This window comes from Myotis myotis, unplaced genomic scaffold (assembly GCF_014108235.1).
Source record: "Myotis myotis isolate mMyoMyo1 unplaced genomic scaffold, mMyoMyo1.p scaffold_m19_p_2, whole genome shotgun sequence".
NCBI classification, from domain to species: domain Eukaryota; kingdom Metazoa; phylum Chordata; class Mammalia; order Chiroptera; family Vespertilionidae; genus Myotis; species Myotis myotis.
The window spans coordinates 79,187,732-79,205,173 of record NW_023416324.1 but is presented as its reverse complement, the minus strand read 5'-3'; the positions used below and the strand labels follow the sequence as shown (position 1 = coordinate 79,205,173).

General features: G+C 39.4%; 1 protein-coding gene across 1 annotated transcript in view; it reads left to right on the top strand.

Moving 5' to 3' along the window:
* STMND1 (stathmin domain containing 1) overlaps nucleotides 1–2,116 on the top strand; it is a 36,029-nt gene extending 33,913 nt beyond the window's left edge. Inside the window, exons 4-5 of the mRNA XM_036348049.1 lie at nucleotides 1,016–1,147; nucleotides 1,761–2,116. Of these exons, the coding sequence (XP_036203942.1) occupies nucleotides 1,016–1,147; nucleotides 1,761–2,045 (417 nt within the window). The 3' untranslated portion in view covers nucleotides 2,046–2,116. The remainder of the gene's footprint in view (nucleotides 1–1,015; nucleotides 1,148–1,760) is intronic.
* Nucleotides 2,117–17,442: the final 15,326 nt, after the last annotated feature.

Below are 17,442 nucleotides of genomic sequence, written 5' to 3'. Positions count from 1 at the left end.
TTTAATTTTTTATAATTAATGTATGTTATTTTAACCCAATGTTTAAAAGAATAAATGTGAAAACTTTATAAACCCTTTATAACAACGGTTCTCAACCTGTGGGTCGTGACCCCTTTGGGGCTCGAACGACCCTTTCACAGGAATAGCCTAAGACCATCGGAAAACACATATATAATTACATATTGTTTTTGTGATTAATCACTATGCTTTAATTATGTTCAATTTGTAACAATGAAAATACATCCTGCATATCAGATATTTACGATACATAACAGTAGCAAAATTACAGTTATGAAGTAGCAACGAAAATAATTTTATGGTTGGGGGTCACCACAACATGAGGAACTGTATTAAAGGGTCGCGGTATTAGGAAGGTTGAGAACCACTGCTTTACAACAATGTTACTTTTTCTGAAACTAGGAATTATCATTGGAAAGCCATTATTACTGCTTTGAACTGTTTAAAGTTTTGTCATTCATATGAAATGGATGGTTTTTTCTGCTGTCGATGTACAAACAGCAAAGTCCAGCACAGGGTTGCTGCCCAGTAATCGTTAATTCTCCCCTCCCTATGACCAGAAGTGCTGGGAACTAATCTCCATCCCAAAGGAAAGTCATTTGTCGTTTGTGGCATATTATAAAATCATCGGGTTTAACTTTATACCTTGCATCACAAATTCATCACTCATCCACCACCTTTTTCTATCTTGTGTTTGTTCTCAAGTGTTTTTTTTTTTTTTTTTCCTTCTCCTGAGTCCTCATCCAATTCCAGGACATTAGTGCATTCTTTCATGTTTTTTTAGTAATAAACTGTTGGTTTTTTCTAGGCACCAATAGATTTTTTTTTCTTCAGGACTCAGTTCTGTTGTTACCAGTTTTCATGTTGTTTTTTAAATTGGACACTGTAAAGTTTAGAGTTTTAGGTTTTACATTTTAAACTGTGTCTATTTTACCTTCAGCCTCTCTTTGCCAATGAGTACATTTGTTCCTCCGTTTTAAAAAGTGTCTTCCTCCAGGTGAACATGACTGAGAAGCCACTGAGAAAGCCACCAGCCAGGCTGAAAAAACTCAAGGTCAAAAAGGAAGTAACAGATTTCACAATGAAGGACATAGAGGAGAAGATGCAGGCGGTGGCCGAGCGCAGGAAGGTACCTGGGCTGGGGCGGAGAGGCGCTGCCTGCTGAGATGAGCCTTTCCTTTCAGCGCATTTAGACAAATTGTGTGGATTTGTATTATCTTCATTATCTGTATGCTTCTTACGCTGTCTGCTTAATTTCTTTCATGTGTATGGTGAAGGAATAAGGCAATATCTTGAAAATGGTTGAATTCGTTTCATCAATATAGCCTAAGCAAGTAATATCCAATTCCCAGAACTAAGTGCGGACTTTTCTTCATATGAAAAAAGAAAAACTTTAGTTGGGGGTAGGGGTGAGGGGAGGTGTGGGGATGGAGGATGGGAGGTGAGAGGAGGCCTAACAGACCATCACAGACCTCCTGCAGCCCCTGCACAAGTGGCCCTCATATCCCTCCCACAGTCTTCACTGCCATCTCTCTCCTCTCCTGGGCCTTTCCAGCTAGACTAGGAGCTGCATGAGGGTAAGGAGTGTGCCTGTCTTCTTCAACAGGAATTCCTTAACGTAGGTTTGTTAAATGACTAAATAATGAAATTGGGAAGCCATAAACGTTAACCACAGGCAATATTAATGAAAACATAGAGAACATTATTTGGACTTTTTTTCATTCTTCAATACTGCCTTTCAGACAAAAGAAGAAGAAATGAGAAAGAGACTACGGAGTGACCAACTTCTGCCCCCCGCCAATCATTCAGATTCAGCTGACCCGGGTGGGGCTGAGGTTCCATTTGCCAAAGGACTTAACCCTGTGAGTTCTGCCATGTTTGAGCCGTGGGACCTGCAGGGAGGAAAGCCCTTGAAAAGAAAGAAGAGCAAAAGTGATGTGACCTCAAATGATAGAGACTACAGTTATGAAGGTATTGGCATCGTGGAGTCAGACATGTCCTACAACCAAGAAGATCACATATTCTAATGAGCCATTTATGTGAATTCTGTGAAAAAGCATCCATTTCCCCCAGTCATGCCAGGCTTTGTATGTCTTATCTTTTTCTTTGACTGCCTGGCTGCATGGGCTAGTTAGCTGAGTAAATTAAATGGCTAATGGTTATGCTAGCTTCACAAAAAGGAAGATTCGACTACTTTTGATATTAAAAGTTGGCTTCAAACATTGTGAAGATGTCTTTATTAGTACCTCCAGCTTACATTAATGTGTTTGTGCCCAATGAAACCCTTCCTTTTTGCTCCTGCCCCTTGGCTGTGTCCACCCTCTGAGGGTCCTGTAAGACAAATTGCATGGATCTTGTCAACTGATGGCCATTGGCACCAATTCAATTCCAACAGGAATTCCAAATTTGGGGTGCAGTAAGAAGGAAACTTTATTCAGTGCAAAAGGGCTCAACTGTGATACAGCACGGCTATGAGAATAGCGGGGCTCTGAGGCAGCCCTGGAGCCAGGCCCTCTCCAGCTAGACAGCTCTGCCCTGCTCCTTGCTGGTCTGCTCACTGCTGTGCTGGTCTGCCCCACTGTGCTTTGGTTTGCTCTGGTTAATTCGGTTTCTACCCCGTCTTCAGTCTTTGGTGGAAGGAGAACGAGCACTTTCAGAGCCACAGAGGAGCTGGCTTATAAGGACAGAAGTCTCCGCCCCTAGTCCCTGATTGGTCTGTCCTCATGCAAATGAATACACCATATCCTTGCAATTTCATTGACCCAAAAGGCACTGTCCTGCTTGGGCAGAATAGGGCCACTCTGGTTGGTCAGAGTGCACAGCTCCACTTTGTTGGGGAAAGCTTCAGTCCTATCCTATATAATAAAAGGCTAATATGCAAATTGACCAAATGGCACATTGACACCAGGGGGCAGATGCTCAACACAGAGCTGCACCCTGGTGGCCAGTGCACTCCCACAGGGGGAGCACCACTCAGCCAGAAGCTAGACTCACGGCTGGCAAGAGCCTCCAAGGTAGCGCTAAGGACAGTGTGGGGAGTGGGCCTAAGCCAGCAGGCAGACATCCCCTGAGGGATCCCGGACTGCTAGAGAGCACAGGCTGGGCTGAGGGACCCCTTCCGCCCCCAGTGCATGAATGTTGTGCACTGGGCCTTTGTTGGTTGAAATAACATCACAGGAACTTTTTTTATAAGGGCTGGCCCTGATAGCAGAAATACAGTGCAAGCAGGCAGTTCAGTGCAGAGGCAGGTAGTTCAGTGCAAGCTTCTTCCTGAAGTGCAGTTTGTGTGAGAAGTCCTTGTATAGAAATGGCTGCTAGACTCTTTTTTAAAATTTGATCCCATTAGCCACCAGAAGCCCTTCTTAATAGGTGTCTTCTTTCTCAGGATTCACAATCTATATTATGTATTTTAATGACCTGTATACTTCATATACCTGGCCAGTGCCTTACTTCCCTGCAGGCACTCCAAGCTGAAGAACTTGGGGGCCCTGTAATTATACCTTGATTCTTCCCTCTCTCTTATCACCCACATCCAATCAATTGTCAGGTCTATGGGTCTACATTCTAAGGCTCTCTTGCATCCATTTTCATAGTTTTCCCCCTGCCACTACCTAGTTAGACCACTCTATTATCATTCAGCTAGATTACTTCAATAGTTTCCTTGATCTTTATATAACGGTCCTCTGTTTATAACCCTTTTTGTCTCCTTTCATTGTCAAGATAAAGTCCATACTTTTTTTTGTGACTGGTAATGATCTCAGTTTTCATAATTCAACCATACTAAACTGCCAATTCCTCAAATTCGTCACGCTACCTCTAGCCTCTGGGTCTTTGCACATGTGGTTCCCTCTTTCCCCTCTTCCCAACTCACTATTTTAGTTGACCAATGCCTTCTTGTTGTTTATGTCTCCACTCAGACCACTCAGACCACTTCCTCCAACCCCACTCTCAGGGTCAGTGCCCCTCTCTTGTAGTTTCCTTTTAGTGCCCTGGACTGCTCATCTCTACACTTATCCCCCTGGTGGAATCGCCTGATACATTTTCATCCTCACCACTAGATATTTCAGGTCTATCAGGGCAGGAGGTGAGTCTGTCTTGTTTATAGCTGCATTTTTTGTGGCTCAGAAAGTGAATGACACATCATAAGTGCTATATAAATATTTCTTTGGTGGATGAATCAATGTACCCATACATCTTCCAGAAGCAGGAGGACAGCCCCAGGAGATGGCTTGTTTTTCTGGGAACAAGTGGCTGGGTGAGGGGGGAGAGTGGCGATTTGATTTGAGGACCTCTGAGCACCTCCTGTTTATACATTCCCTTTGGGATATTGCAATAGACACATTGGGCTTCTATAGTCTGTAGGACTTAGGGCTCCTGCAGCCAGTGAGGTATGATGGAGGTGGTGGAGGGGGCTTTTTTCAAAACTCATTTTAGAACCAAAGCCTTCACTTTTTTTTAATTAAGTTCATTGGGGTGACTGGTTAATAAACTCACATAGGTTTCAAATGTGCATTTCTATGATACATGATCTGTATATTGTATTGTGTGCCCCCCACCCAAAGTAAAATCATCTTCCATTACCATATATTTAAACCCCTGTACCCTTTACTATTTTCCACCCCCTTTTCTCTGGTAACCACCATATTATTGTGTGTGTCTATGAGTTTTATTTATTTTTCTTGTTTGTTCATTTGTTGCTTTCAGTTTTATATCCCACATATGAGCAAAATCATATGGCTCTTAGTGATTTCTGTCTGACTTATTTCTCAAGGTCCATACATGTTGTCTCAAAGGCAGTATTTCAACTTTTCTTATGGTTGAATAGTATCTCATTGCATATATCTACCACATCTTCTTTATCCAATCATCTATTGAAAGAAATTTCAGTTTATTTCCATGTTTTGGCCACCATGAGTAATGCTGCAGTGTACATAAGGGTGCATATGTCTTTGCAAATAAATATTTTCTAATTTTTCAGGTATATATCCAGAAGAGGGGTTGCTAGGACATATAGTAACTCTATTCTTAATTTTTTGAGGAACCTCCATACTGTTTTCCATAGTGGCTCTACCAGTTTTCATTTCCATCAGCAGCGAATGAGGGTTCCTTTTTCTCCACAATCTCTCCAACACTTTTTATTACTTGTCTTGTTGATAATAGCCATTCTAACAGGTGTTAGGTGGTATCCCATTATAGTTTTGATTTGCATTTCCCTAATGGCTAGTGAGGTTGAGCATCTTTTCATATATCTGTTTCCCATTTGTATGTCTTCTTGGGAGAAGTGTCTGTTCAAGTCGTCTGCGCATTTTATAATTGGGTTGTTTGTTTGTTTGGTGTTGATTTGTATGAGTTCTTTATATATTTTGAATATTAACCCCTTGTCAGAACTATTGTTTGCAAATATCTTCTCCCATTAGGTTGGTTGCCTTTTTGTTTTGTTGGCAGTTTCCTTTGCTATTCAGACAAAGCTTTTTAGTTTGACATAGTCCCATTACAGCATGGTATTGGCAGAAAAACAAACACACAGACCAATGGAACAGAACTGAGAGTCCAGAGTTACTTTTACAGTGTGAGCTGGAAAGTCCTGTGTCTCCACTACCTTATATGTTAATTTGGGATAGCTACCTTCATGGAGTTGTACCAAATAAAATAATGTGTTTAAAAGTACTGTGTAAACTAGACTATGTCATAATATTTATACAATATTATTTATATAAAATCTTATGTGAGCAACATGATGTTTTTCATCTGTCCTGAAGTTTTTCTATAAAGATTACCTTGTGATGATATGTGCCAATCTCATAAAATATTAAGTAGCTAAAATGATTATACTAGGACATAGGGGAAGATTTGGATATCATTTAGATCAATGTAAATAACAAAATTAAATGACCAAAATACATTAAATTCAAACTTATAATAATTGTTGTAAATGAAATTTCTAAAATTGATAAATATCCAAATACTTTTTCTTGAAGTCTTATGCTCTTGCCTGATTGTTTATGGTGGCTTGGATGACATGTTTGTTGAATTAAAATTTAGATGTAAGCATTGTCCTCTGGCTTGATAACCTCTATACATGTATAGAATTAAACATACTAACGAGTAACACTCTAAAAGACAACTGTATTTTCTTAGCGAGATTGTCTACTTTAACAGGAGGGGAAGTGAGACAATGAAAATGTACAACACTTGGATAGTGAGAACTTCTGTAAAGCTCTAAGTATAGTCCAAAACCAGCAGAGGGCTAGGGACAGAGAAACAGAGGCTCAGAGACTAAGCATCCCCACCTTCACAAAACACCAGCGTCAAAGAGAGATGAAGCTTGTCCTAGTCGGCTTGGCGCAGTGGATAGAGCGTCAGCCTGCGGACTGAAGGGTCCCAGGTTAGATTCCGGCCAACAGCACATGCCTGGGTTGCGGGCTTGATCCCAGATGGGGGTGAGGCAGCCGATCAATGATTCTTTCTCATCATTGATGTTTCTATTTCTCTCTCTCCTCCCTTCCTCTCTGAAATCAATAAATGAAATACATTTTTTAAAAAAGAAGCTTATGTTTGAACCTGTTTTGCCTCCAACAAACTATCAACCACACACAAAAACAACAACAAAAACTTCAAATGTAAATGTGACTGCCATTATCATCTTTCGTCCTTTTTTGAAGGGTGATTTCTATTGATTGCAATGGAAAAAGAAAGACTGAGATTGTTAAAAAAAAAAAAATCATTGTTGAAAGTATTACATCGTTTCTCTTTTTTCCCCACTGGCCTCTTCCAGCCCGCTCCCATCCCTTCACTCCTAGCCCTCATTGCCCCATTGTCTGTGTCCACTGCTCATGCATACGTACATACAAGTTAACATAGAGGCTCTAGGACAGCCAGCCGTGGGCAAACTACGGCCCGTGGGCCGGATCCGGCCCATTTGAAATGAATAAAACTATTGAAAAAAAAGACCGTACCCTTTTATGTAATGATGTTTACTTTGAATTTATATTAGTTCACACAAACACTCCATCCATGCTTTTGTTCCGGCCCTCCGGTCCAGTTTAAGAACCCATTGTGGCCCTCGAGTCAAAAAGTTTGCCCACCCCTGCTCTAGGGTCATGTTAATTTTTTGTTGAAATAACATATTGGTTTTCTCATTCTTAAATAAAAAATAAAGTTTTGAACAACCACCTGAGTATTTCAATTAAAATCAAACCACAGCTTTCAGGAAGTTGTGAATCAGGAAGACAAGATTGGGTAAATGTCTCTATAATCATTTTAATTAGGCAACTGAAAAAATGCCTGTATAGATTTCCTCATGAAAGATGGTCTTGCTGTGTTGAATAGAGGATAATTTGATGTATAGTAAATCCTCTAGTGTTGTGAGGGTTTTTTGGGGGGAAGGGGGCTTATGGATAACTAATTTATATTTACAATAATATTTTAAAATTATATTAAAAATATTTCACATATATTAAAAATAATACACATTGCAAGATTTTTATGTCAGCCAGAGTAATTTTGCAATCACAGAGACAAATATAGAATTTATCATAAAGTGTTGCTATAGTGACTTCTAGTAATTTATGACTGTGCTTATTTCTGTGTTTGTTATTTCATTATCAGTAAACAGCTAGTATTTGAAGGAGTAATTATATGATAAAGGCTATATTCTAAAGATGTATAATGCTATGGTGTGTCAGCAGATAAATCACTTTTGCACCCACATAACCTGTCTGTACCAAGCTTTCTTTTAGAACGGTGCAATTTACGTCTCAGGCAGGTAAATAAGGGCATTACTTTAAAATAAACTGTAGGAAATGACAGTTACGGTCTTTCTGGGTCACTCGCATTTGCTTTTTAAAAATAATTGCTGCCTTTTGGCAAATTACGTAACTAATATGTAATAGGCAATACTGAAAAACATGAGCAAAAAAACCCACCAGGAATCCATCTTTCCCTCCCACCAAGATAACTGCTAGGAACATTTTGTTATGCGTACTTCAAATTTTCCTCACAAAAATTGACTCATACTACATAAGCTGTTTTGTAGCTAGCTTTTTTCACTCAACGATGTATCTTTCTATGTAAACAAATCTATTTCCACAGCATAGTGTTATAATAATGTTTAGTTTCCCTATTGTGTTCGAAGGAAGTTCCCATAGTTAAAGACAGAACACGTTTCCATTTTTGTTTTTAAAACCATGGCAGACCATTAGTGCAAATGAACACTGGAGATCAGAGGCAACCCGTTTTGCAAACCCACTTGCAGACTCTTCTCTCGTTCAAGAATTGAATTCATTTCCTCACACTTGCATCTCACCTTATTACACTGTGTCTCAGGTGTGTTTCAAAGGCCCACGTAATAAAGAGAAATAGAGTGATCATTATATCTGATGTCTGAGCTGGTCTCTTATTGATCAGAAATGAAGGCTAACCACATTTGCAAAGTGTTATTAACAGAAAAGTGTTTGCAGTTGAGGATGTGAAAGCTTTTCTCTTATTATTTAGAAACACATTTTTGAAATTATAGTCAGAAAAATAATCAGCTATTTTAAGCACAAAATGCAGCCATTCTAAACACCAGAGTAGTGAAAGCAGTAATTTAATTCCCAGTAATTAATACATAAATTTCCTCTTTGTAATACAATTCAATCCTTAAATCAAACACAATATTCCATTTAAAAATGCATAACAATTTATGCTTTTCCTGCTTAAACAGCAGTGCTTCTTTGTTAGATGGAGCAAGACTTACAGAGGATTGTCACTTAATCAAACTTCATTTCCTAATTCCTGGGATTGGTCTCTGCTGGTGTTTTTCAGAATGTGGCTCCCCACCAGCAACATCAGCAACCCTTGGGAACCGGTAATAAATGCAAGTTCCCAGGCCCCACCCCAGACCTTCTGTATCAGATTGTGGGCCACCGATCCCGGTTTTAACAAGCCCTCCCGGTGGCTCTGTTGCGCACTCAGGTGTGCACCCTGTAGGCCTGCCCACAGCCAGCTGCCACCTTCCCAGCAGGCTCAAGTTCCCCTGCCCCAGGGGTCCAGTTGATATTTACCAAGTCAGCTATGTTTATTCCCAAACCTGCTAATATAATTTATATTGGCTACTTATATTTAATTTTAAATATTTTTTAAAAGGAATCTGTACAGGAATAAACAAGATTATTTTAAAAATCTTTTAAGGTTCTACACATAAAATGTACAAATTCCACCCTCTAATTTAAGGAAACTAAAATTGTTGGTAAGACTTTGTGGATGTGGTTTAGGTAAGAATGTTGATCATGCCTTGATATTATATGAAAGTATTTTCAAATGAAAGTATATGTTAATGTTTTAGGTTAAAATAAAATATTTAAGGTATACAGTGGGGCCTTGACTTACGAGTGTCCCGACTAACGAGTTTTTTGAGATACCAGCTGTCTCTCGGCCGATTTTTTGCATTGGGTTGATAGAGTAATTTGAGTTAACGAGCTCCTTAATGAGCTTGGTCTCAGAACGAATTACGCTCGTAAGTCAAGGCCCCACTGTATATGCGTTGTTTCATAAGACTTCCTGTCTGCTTGACTATTTTTAACTAACTAATAATCTGCCAGACCTGATTGCATCTTCTGTATTTAAAGAAATTTTATAACAAAGTCTTTATTATAGCCATCAAATATTTTAAAGTATCTTTACTTAAATCAGATATTTCTCACATGCCATTCAAAATTGCTGGAAATACCACTTAAGAGGATTTGCAATTCTAAAAAAGTTGGAAGATGCTATTATTTATTTAACCAATCCCTGTTGTTGGAGGCTTTGATTCTTTTTAATTTATCAATATTTTAAGTCATTGTAAATAATCCTATAGTCAACATACAAATGCTACTTTATTAAATTAGTCTTAAATTTCATCTCATAAGTTCTGTAAACAGAAAATTTCATTTTGTATCTTGTGTTTACAATTGTGAGAATTTGACAATGCAGGGAATTGCTATTTTCACAGAAATATTGTGACAATGGGTGACTGCTTGACAACTTGGAACCATTTTTTAATTCTTCAAGGAGAGAATTTTTTTTTTTTTTTTTTTTTTTTTGTCCTTCCAAATTTGTTGAAATCTGTGCAGCTTGAATACTGGAAATTCACAACAGAAAAACAAGTACTCACCGGCTACAGCCGCTGAGGCAAACTCATTTGTACTGAAGTCCTCACCCCAAGGTAAATAATTGCTGGCCTGCAAATCAGTAACTAGAAAAACTAACATCTCCCACGTAACATACAGTACAGCAATGGGGAAAAGTGATGTCCGTGGCAGATGGCCTTGGATACTGGCTGGACTAAAATATTACATTCCACACTCTGTAATATCAAAATAGTAGGTTAAATAGGGTCCAATTATTGGCAATTTCATGTCACTTGGCCTGATAAAAGTCTGCTATTTCATATGATCAAGGAGACTTCAGGGAGTATAGGCAGCACTCCCCTGGGCAAGTGCAGACAATGAGGACAGGAGGGGAGCCTGGGTTCTCAGTGGATCACCAGGATCCTCACAATGCCCCCTGGAATCTCCCAACAACCAGGCAGCTTGAGCCCTCCCAGAGGTGGCTGCCCTCTCAGAGAAACAGTTAACTAACTGCTACATTCCACATCGCCTCCAGAAGATCAGTGAATATTTTTCAATATGTTCTTTCTACTTCTTCACCTGGTCTTAAGGTAAAAATTTTAGAATGATTGTACTTACTATTCTCTCCAATTCCTGTTTCATTCCAGATAATTTAGCACTTTTTATTTAATAGTGGTCAATTATCTATAAACTAATCTCTTGTTTCAAGAGTCCACATTTGCATTTACACACAGATTCCTGACAGTCTACCCTTACTCATTCAGGCAGATCGATGTGGACATATTACAGATGTAACTCTCTCCAGTTTCATTGCTCATGGCTGTTTTGTCATCTTCATCTTGCCCTAACTTAATGTCTGTTTGGGTTTGTGGTTTTGTTAGAGCATTTCCTTGAGAAAAGTCCTCATTTATAATGTCTGAATTCATGCATAGCTTCAAATTTCTTAAACATGTGAGCTGGAATATCTTGGTTGGGTATAGGACTGTGGCTTATAGTTATTTTCTTTCACAAATCTGTAGGTTTGATTCTTTGCTTTTAGCTTCTAGTCCAATGCCAGTCTGTTTTTTTGTGTGTGTTTTTTCCTTTGGGTAGGGGTATGTTCTTTATGATTTTCTCTTTCCTTTTTGGATCCAGGAATTTTATTGGGATTTTCTAAAAAGTGTATCTTTTCTCATTCACGCAGTTTGGAAGTCAATATACCCTTTGGATTTGCAGGCCACCATTATCAATTTATTTTTATTTTATTTTTTTAAAATATATTTTATTGATTTTTCACAGAGAGGAAGGCAGAGAGATAGTTAGAAACATCGATGAGAGAGAAACATCGATCAGCTGCCTCCTGCACATCTCCTACTGGGGATATGCCCGCAACCCAGGTACATGCCCTTGACCGGAATCGAACCTGGGACCTTTCAGTCCATAGGCCGATGATCTATCCACTAAGCCAAACCGGTTTCGGCAACCATTATCAATTTAGCCGACAGAAATTCTATTTATATATTTTTTGTAGTATTGCCTCTTTTTCTGGAACTCTATTACAGAATTAAATGTTTGAGCCTAGTCTCCAAATGTCTTCTCTTCTCTGTTGATATACTTTTTTTCCTCTAGTCATTGAGATATTTCCTGGACTTGCTTTTCCAAGCCTAGTAATTTGGGCCATAATAGTGAACTTTTTTGTTTTTATCTTTGGAACTGCCTAATTGGTAAGCTTATCTTTTCACTTCATAAATTCTTTTCTGTGTTGCCAATGACATTTGATCTTATTGTCTCCCCCCCCCAACCCCCCACCCCCCCCCCCCCCAATAAATTGTTTTCTGTCTCCTCCAGCAGCTGCATGTCCTTGGGCACACTTGCTATTTGTTACAACTTGTTATCCTGTCTTTAACTGATGACCTTCCTTAGGTGGGAGTTGTTGTTGTTACCGTTGTTGCTGTTGCACGTCTGAGTGGAGCACCCAGGTAAGATTGTTTAAATACCCTGAAAGGCAGCAGTTACAAGAAGAGGGAGGCAAACCAATCTCCACTTCTAGGAGTTTCACTTGTAGAAGTCAGATTGCTGCCACACCCTTCATTATGTGCGTGGAGGAAGGTGCCCTGACACTGGTCTGCCTGTACTTTACCAATCTCATGGGCAGGGAAGGCTAAGCTAAACCATTCAGCTTCTTAAGGTTTTGGAGCCCAGGAACCAGGTACATTTTACCATGTGGATGGTGACTTTTGCCAGGAGCGCCTTTTATCTCTGAAAGCTGCGTTCTTCCCAAATCCACTATTGCCAATCCGAGCTCCCTGAAACTGGTCTCCAGGCAATCATGCTGGCTTTCTCTGCTGGAATCCAAATGGAGACGTTGATTTCATCCGACTTCCTGTAGAGGCCCCCAGTTGTTTGGATCGGGAGACCCACATAGATTGGAGCTGGGAGTAAAGGGAAGGACATGGCAAATTCAGATGGCTACATTTCTAAAATGCTTCTGTGTCCTCTGAGGGGGCCTGTAAGTATGTTTCTATTTATTGCTTAACAAGTGAAAAGTTTCTTACCCACAAATATGTTTTGAATTTTTCCAAATGTTTTTTCAGTATATCTCAAAATGGTCCTGCTGTTTTTCTCCTCTGCCCCATGGATGGAATGGACTGTATCAACATTGCTGTCAATTCAAACCAACACTGTCATAGCTGGAATAACCCCCCAACCAAGTCACTTTATCAGTTAGATGTTTTCACCTAAAAATTGTAAAAAGCCCAACTCACACCAATTTAAACAATAAAGAAATGTACTGAGATATATAATGTCCAAGTACAAAATAACCAAACCCGTAGAGAATTTTTATAATAGTTGGTTTGAGCCAAATTGATGGCATATGCTGGGGAGCAAGATCTCAAATGCTCCAGAGAATGAGTTATGCAGTTTCTATTATGCATTTGAAATTAAGGAGGGAGCATGAAGATTCATGAAGGCAGGAGAAGGCAAGGCAGGGATGGGATTACAGGCTAGTTAAGATTATGTGCTCTCATGCTTTAGAAGGAGGCATCTGAAAGGGGGTATTTCAAATGTTTGTTAGCCTAGATGGACAGAAACAATGGACAGGGCTTGATTAAGGAGAGAGAAGCCTTTTACTAAAGAAGTGTGGGGCGTGACTACTCACCATGACCTGTCAGTTAGGAATTTATAATCAGATCACCCTGTGAGGTTACTTTCCATAGAACTCCTTCTGTAACCAAAACCAAGGTTTGGCTATCTGCTGCTGTGAGAGCCAAATTCATGAGACAGGTGCTGGTGAGAAAGGAAGGAGGATTATTCAAGTGCCAGTCACTTGAACAGATGGAGACTCTTGTCACAAAGCCCATCTTAACATCTCTGTGCAGGTAGAACTTTTTATAAGGAGGAAGAGGGAAAGCAGAACAGGAGATCAAAGGGAGGGAGTTGAAAAGTTCTCTACATGCAGACCAGTACGGTCCATTCCAATAAGGACCTCAAAACTGGTCAAGTGATGGTTGGTGTGCATCCTCCTGGTTTGAAGTCATCCTGGTTCTATGACTGAAGGTCAGCAAATCTCCTAGAGCTGGAATGTCTGAAGGTCAGAGTCTGCATCCTTTGAAGTCAGTTCCTAGGATTCTTATACAAACACTAGTAGCCCGGTGCACGAAATTTGTGCACATTAAAAGGGAATTAATTGCCCTAACTGGTTTGGCTCAGTGGATAGAGCATCGGCATGCAGACTCAAGGGTCCCAAGTTCGATTCTGGTCAAGGGCATGTACCTTGGTTGCGGGCACATCCCCAGTAGGGAGTGTGCAGGAGGCAGCTGATCGATGATTCTCTCTCATCAATGTTTCTAACTCTAGCCCTCTCTCTTCCTCTCTGTAAAAAATCAATAAAATATATATTTTTTAAAAGGGAATTAATTAGCAGAGATATTTTAATATTGCTATTTTCCCTTTCTCTATAATAGAAATGTGAGAGATGAAAGGAAATCAGTAAAATGTATATGAAAATAATATATAAATTTATTATTAAATAAACAGTAACAAAATGATATAACAACAGAGGCATGATATAAAAACAACAAAAACATGATATGAAAACAACAGTGATGCAAACGACTGATAAAGTGATTAAACTTATTCTAACATCTCCCTGTACACCACATTAAGAGTGAAGACACTTTCAGAGTGCTTGACTAATTTCCCTTGTGATGAAGTACTTAGAACTTTAATTGTAACATCACATGCTCTTCAAATTCTAGAGAAAGCAACATATAACTGACCATGTGCAAAAACGGGTTCAGGTAGGAATATGCCTACTCTGTCTAGAGTTTGTCCTTGTGATTTATCAATAGTCATCACAAATGCTGGAATCATGGGAAACCGTCGTTGAATCAATTTAAATGGGAGGCCAGTGTCAGATGGGGACAAATTAATTCTTGGAATCAGAACAACCTCTCCCTCTCCAGATTCTGTTAATACTTCAGCTTCGATAATGTTAGGTCATAATCTTTTGATAATAAATCTGGTACCATTAAAAGACCCCATTTACTATTGAGATTTCTCAATAGCATGATGATTGCACCCACTTTCAATTTTAATTTATGACACGGCATTCCCAAAGGAGTAATACTATTAAGAAATTTAATGGGAAAATTTTCCTTTTCAGCATCATCTGTGGAATCAATGGAATCATCACTCAAATATGTGTAAAAATCTCTATCAAGTATATCCAAATTTTCTTCATTTAATTTTTGAACATGCTCATTTTTGGGACAAAGAATTGCATGTTTAGATATATTTTTAATATTATCTATAGCAGTGGTTCTCAACCTTAGAATTGTTTCTTTGTTATGGGGTGGGGCCACAACATTAGTAACAAAGAAACAGAATTTCCAGAGGATGAAGCCCAGAAATCAAGATTTTAAAAAGATTCCCAGGTGATTCTAATGTGCAGCCAAGGTTGAGTACCACTGATCTATAGATATAGTACTTCCAAAGTTAGCTTCAATAATAGATCCATTACAAATCATTTCACTTCCCTGCTCTGCTCTGAGGACGGGTTCCTGCCTGAATCTCACTCTCCAGGAAACAGCTTGGGGAGGGCTCAGCTGTTTCCAAGACGACCGCTGCAGGACTGACTTCCTTCTGGTTGGATGCGCTTCTGGCCATGATGTTACACCCAGGGTTTTTATATAAGTAGATAAAAACTTTATTGTGGGGAGGCGCTACAGTGTTTTGGACAGGTTCAAGCCTTGGACTGATGAGAGGGCACAGTCCTCTCATTGCCACGTGCAAGTCCCAGCTTGGAGGGCAAGGCCCTCCCAGCACAATTACAGCCAACAGCTATAGTTGTAAGCTTGAACCTATGGTCCAAACACATGGCCCCATGTGCCTGATTGATGTAGGCTTGATAGAATTCAGGTGCATGTAGTTGAGTAGGATTGAAACCCAGGAGAATGTTGTAAACATCTAGGTCACGCCCTTACTTTGCCTTGTGGCATCTGCTATAAAATAAAGACACGGCTGTGGGCATGGTCACTGTCTCTCAGAGAAGCAGCGTCCCACCGAGACCCGGCTTTCATTCTCTTGTCTGTCTTTTCTAAGCCTTTCAGCTGCCCCCACTCAGGTTCACCCTTGGCTGTGCTGGCGCAGCACACTTTATAAAGATATGCCTCCACACTCTGAGGGCAGGTTCCTGCCTCAAACCCCGCCCTCACCAGAAACAGCTCCAGGAAATAGCTCAGGGAAGGGTGCAGCCATTTCCAAAACAACCCCTGCAGAACTGACTTCCTTCCGCTTGGTTACCAGACCAGTCGTGATGTTACACCACCCAGGGTTTTTATATAAGTAGATGCTGCTTATCAACAAGCTACATATTAGTCAGAGTCAGCATTTACAAAAACAATGTCAAAAGAATGGTGGGATGGGTTATAATTTCCCACTGTTACACATTTTTTGTTCACAATAACCAGAACACACAAGGTATGAAAAGTTCATAGTTGGTTGATCCAATGCTCAGCTGTCACCTCAGAGCCAGATTTTTCTGTCTCCCTGCTCTTCTACCCACAACCATCAGCTTTATTCTAAGATTAATATTCCTATAGTCATAGGATGGTTTTCAGTGGCAATTGGGGCTACATGTTTCCTTACTTAACTCTGGCAGAAAAGAGTTGTTTCCAGAAGCTCTCCTGCAAAAATATGAGGAAATTTCCTAAAGGACCTGAAAGTGTCTCCTTGCATTTCATATTCCTGGTTTGTGTCCATGACAATTCCTGAGTCACTATCAACAAAGCAGGAGTTACCTTTAGACCAACCAAATCCTCCTTAGGAATTGGGGAATAGGGTCACTTCCCCTGAGGCAAGTTGTAAAGGGTTGGATATGTGAGTAAAATTGTATTTCATTCAGAAGACGGAAGAACAAATGGATGCTAGATAGACAAGAGATAATGTAAATCATGGATCAGAAAGTGTTATTATTTTAATTTAATGGTGGGTTCATTTTACTAATATCTTATTTTGAATTTTTCACATTGTTTTTTGGTTTTCTTCATCATGATATTTCTCATAAGAAGTTCTTAGGAATTAACCTAAAGGTGCACAGTCCTTTCTCCTCTCACTCTGCTGGATTTGGGTCTGATTATCTCCGGATATTGTTCCTGCCAACTATTTACCACCAATAGATGTGACTAATTTGCTTCCACTTCACAGAATTTGAGAAAGGTGCACTGATGAGCTTTGGGCTGCCCATTCAATTGTTCCATAATCCAATTTATTCTTGTTCTGGTCTTTGATCAGTTTGCTTTTTGATACTAAATCACATTTTATTATATTTTCATTTTTTTAAAGTAAACTCTTTATTTTGTAGTCATAAGAAATAATACAGAGAGATCCCATGGGCCTTTTACCCTGTTTTTCTCAGTGGTATCATCCCGCAAAACCATAGTACAACCAGGGTATTGACATTGATGCAGTCAAGATATGGATAGTTACATTACCAGGAGGATCCTTCATGTTGCCTTTTGAAAATTATTTATTTTTAATTTTTATTTGTGGTTAAATACACATAAAATTTACTATCTTAACATTTTTAATTGCACAGTTCAGTTGTGCTAAGCATATTCACACTGTTGCCCAACTACCTTTACTTTTGATTGTTTCTTCTTCATTCTCCAGTCTTTGGTAAAATTTAAGCACCTATTCTTTGCCTGGTCTTTAATAGATACAGGTAAGGTGGGCATGTCACAAGCAATGTTTAAAATGGGAAAGCTGATTACAAAAAAATTTTAACCTATTGGGGGAAGGGAAACACATGTATACATGACAAATTTTAAAAAATAGATAGTATATTTCCCAA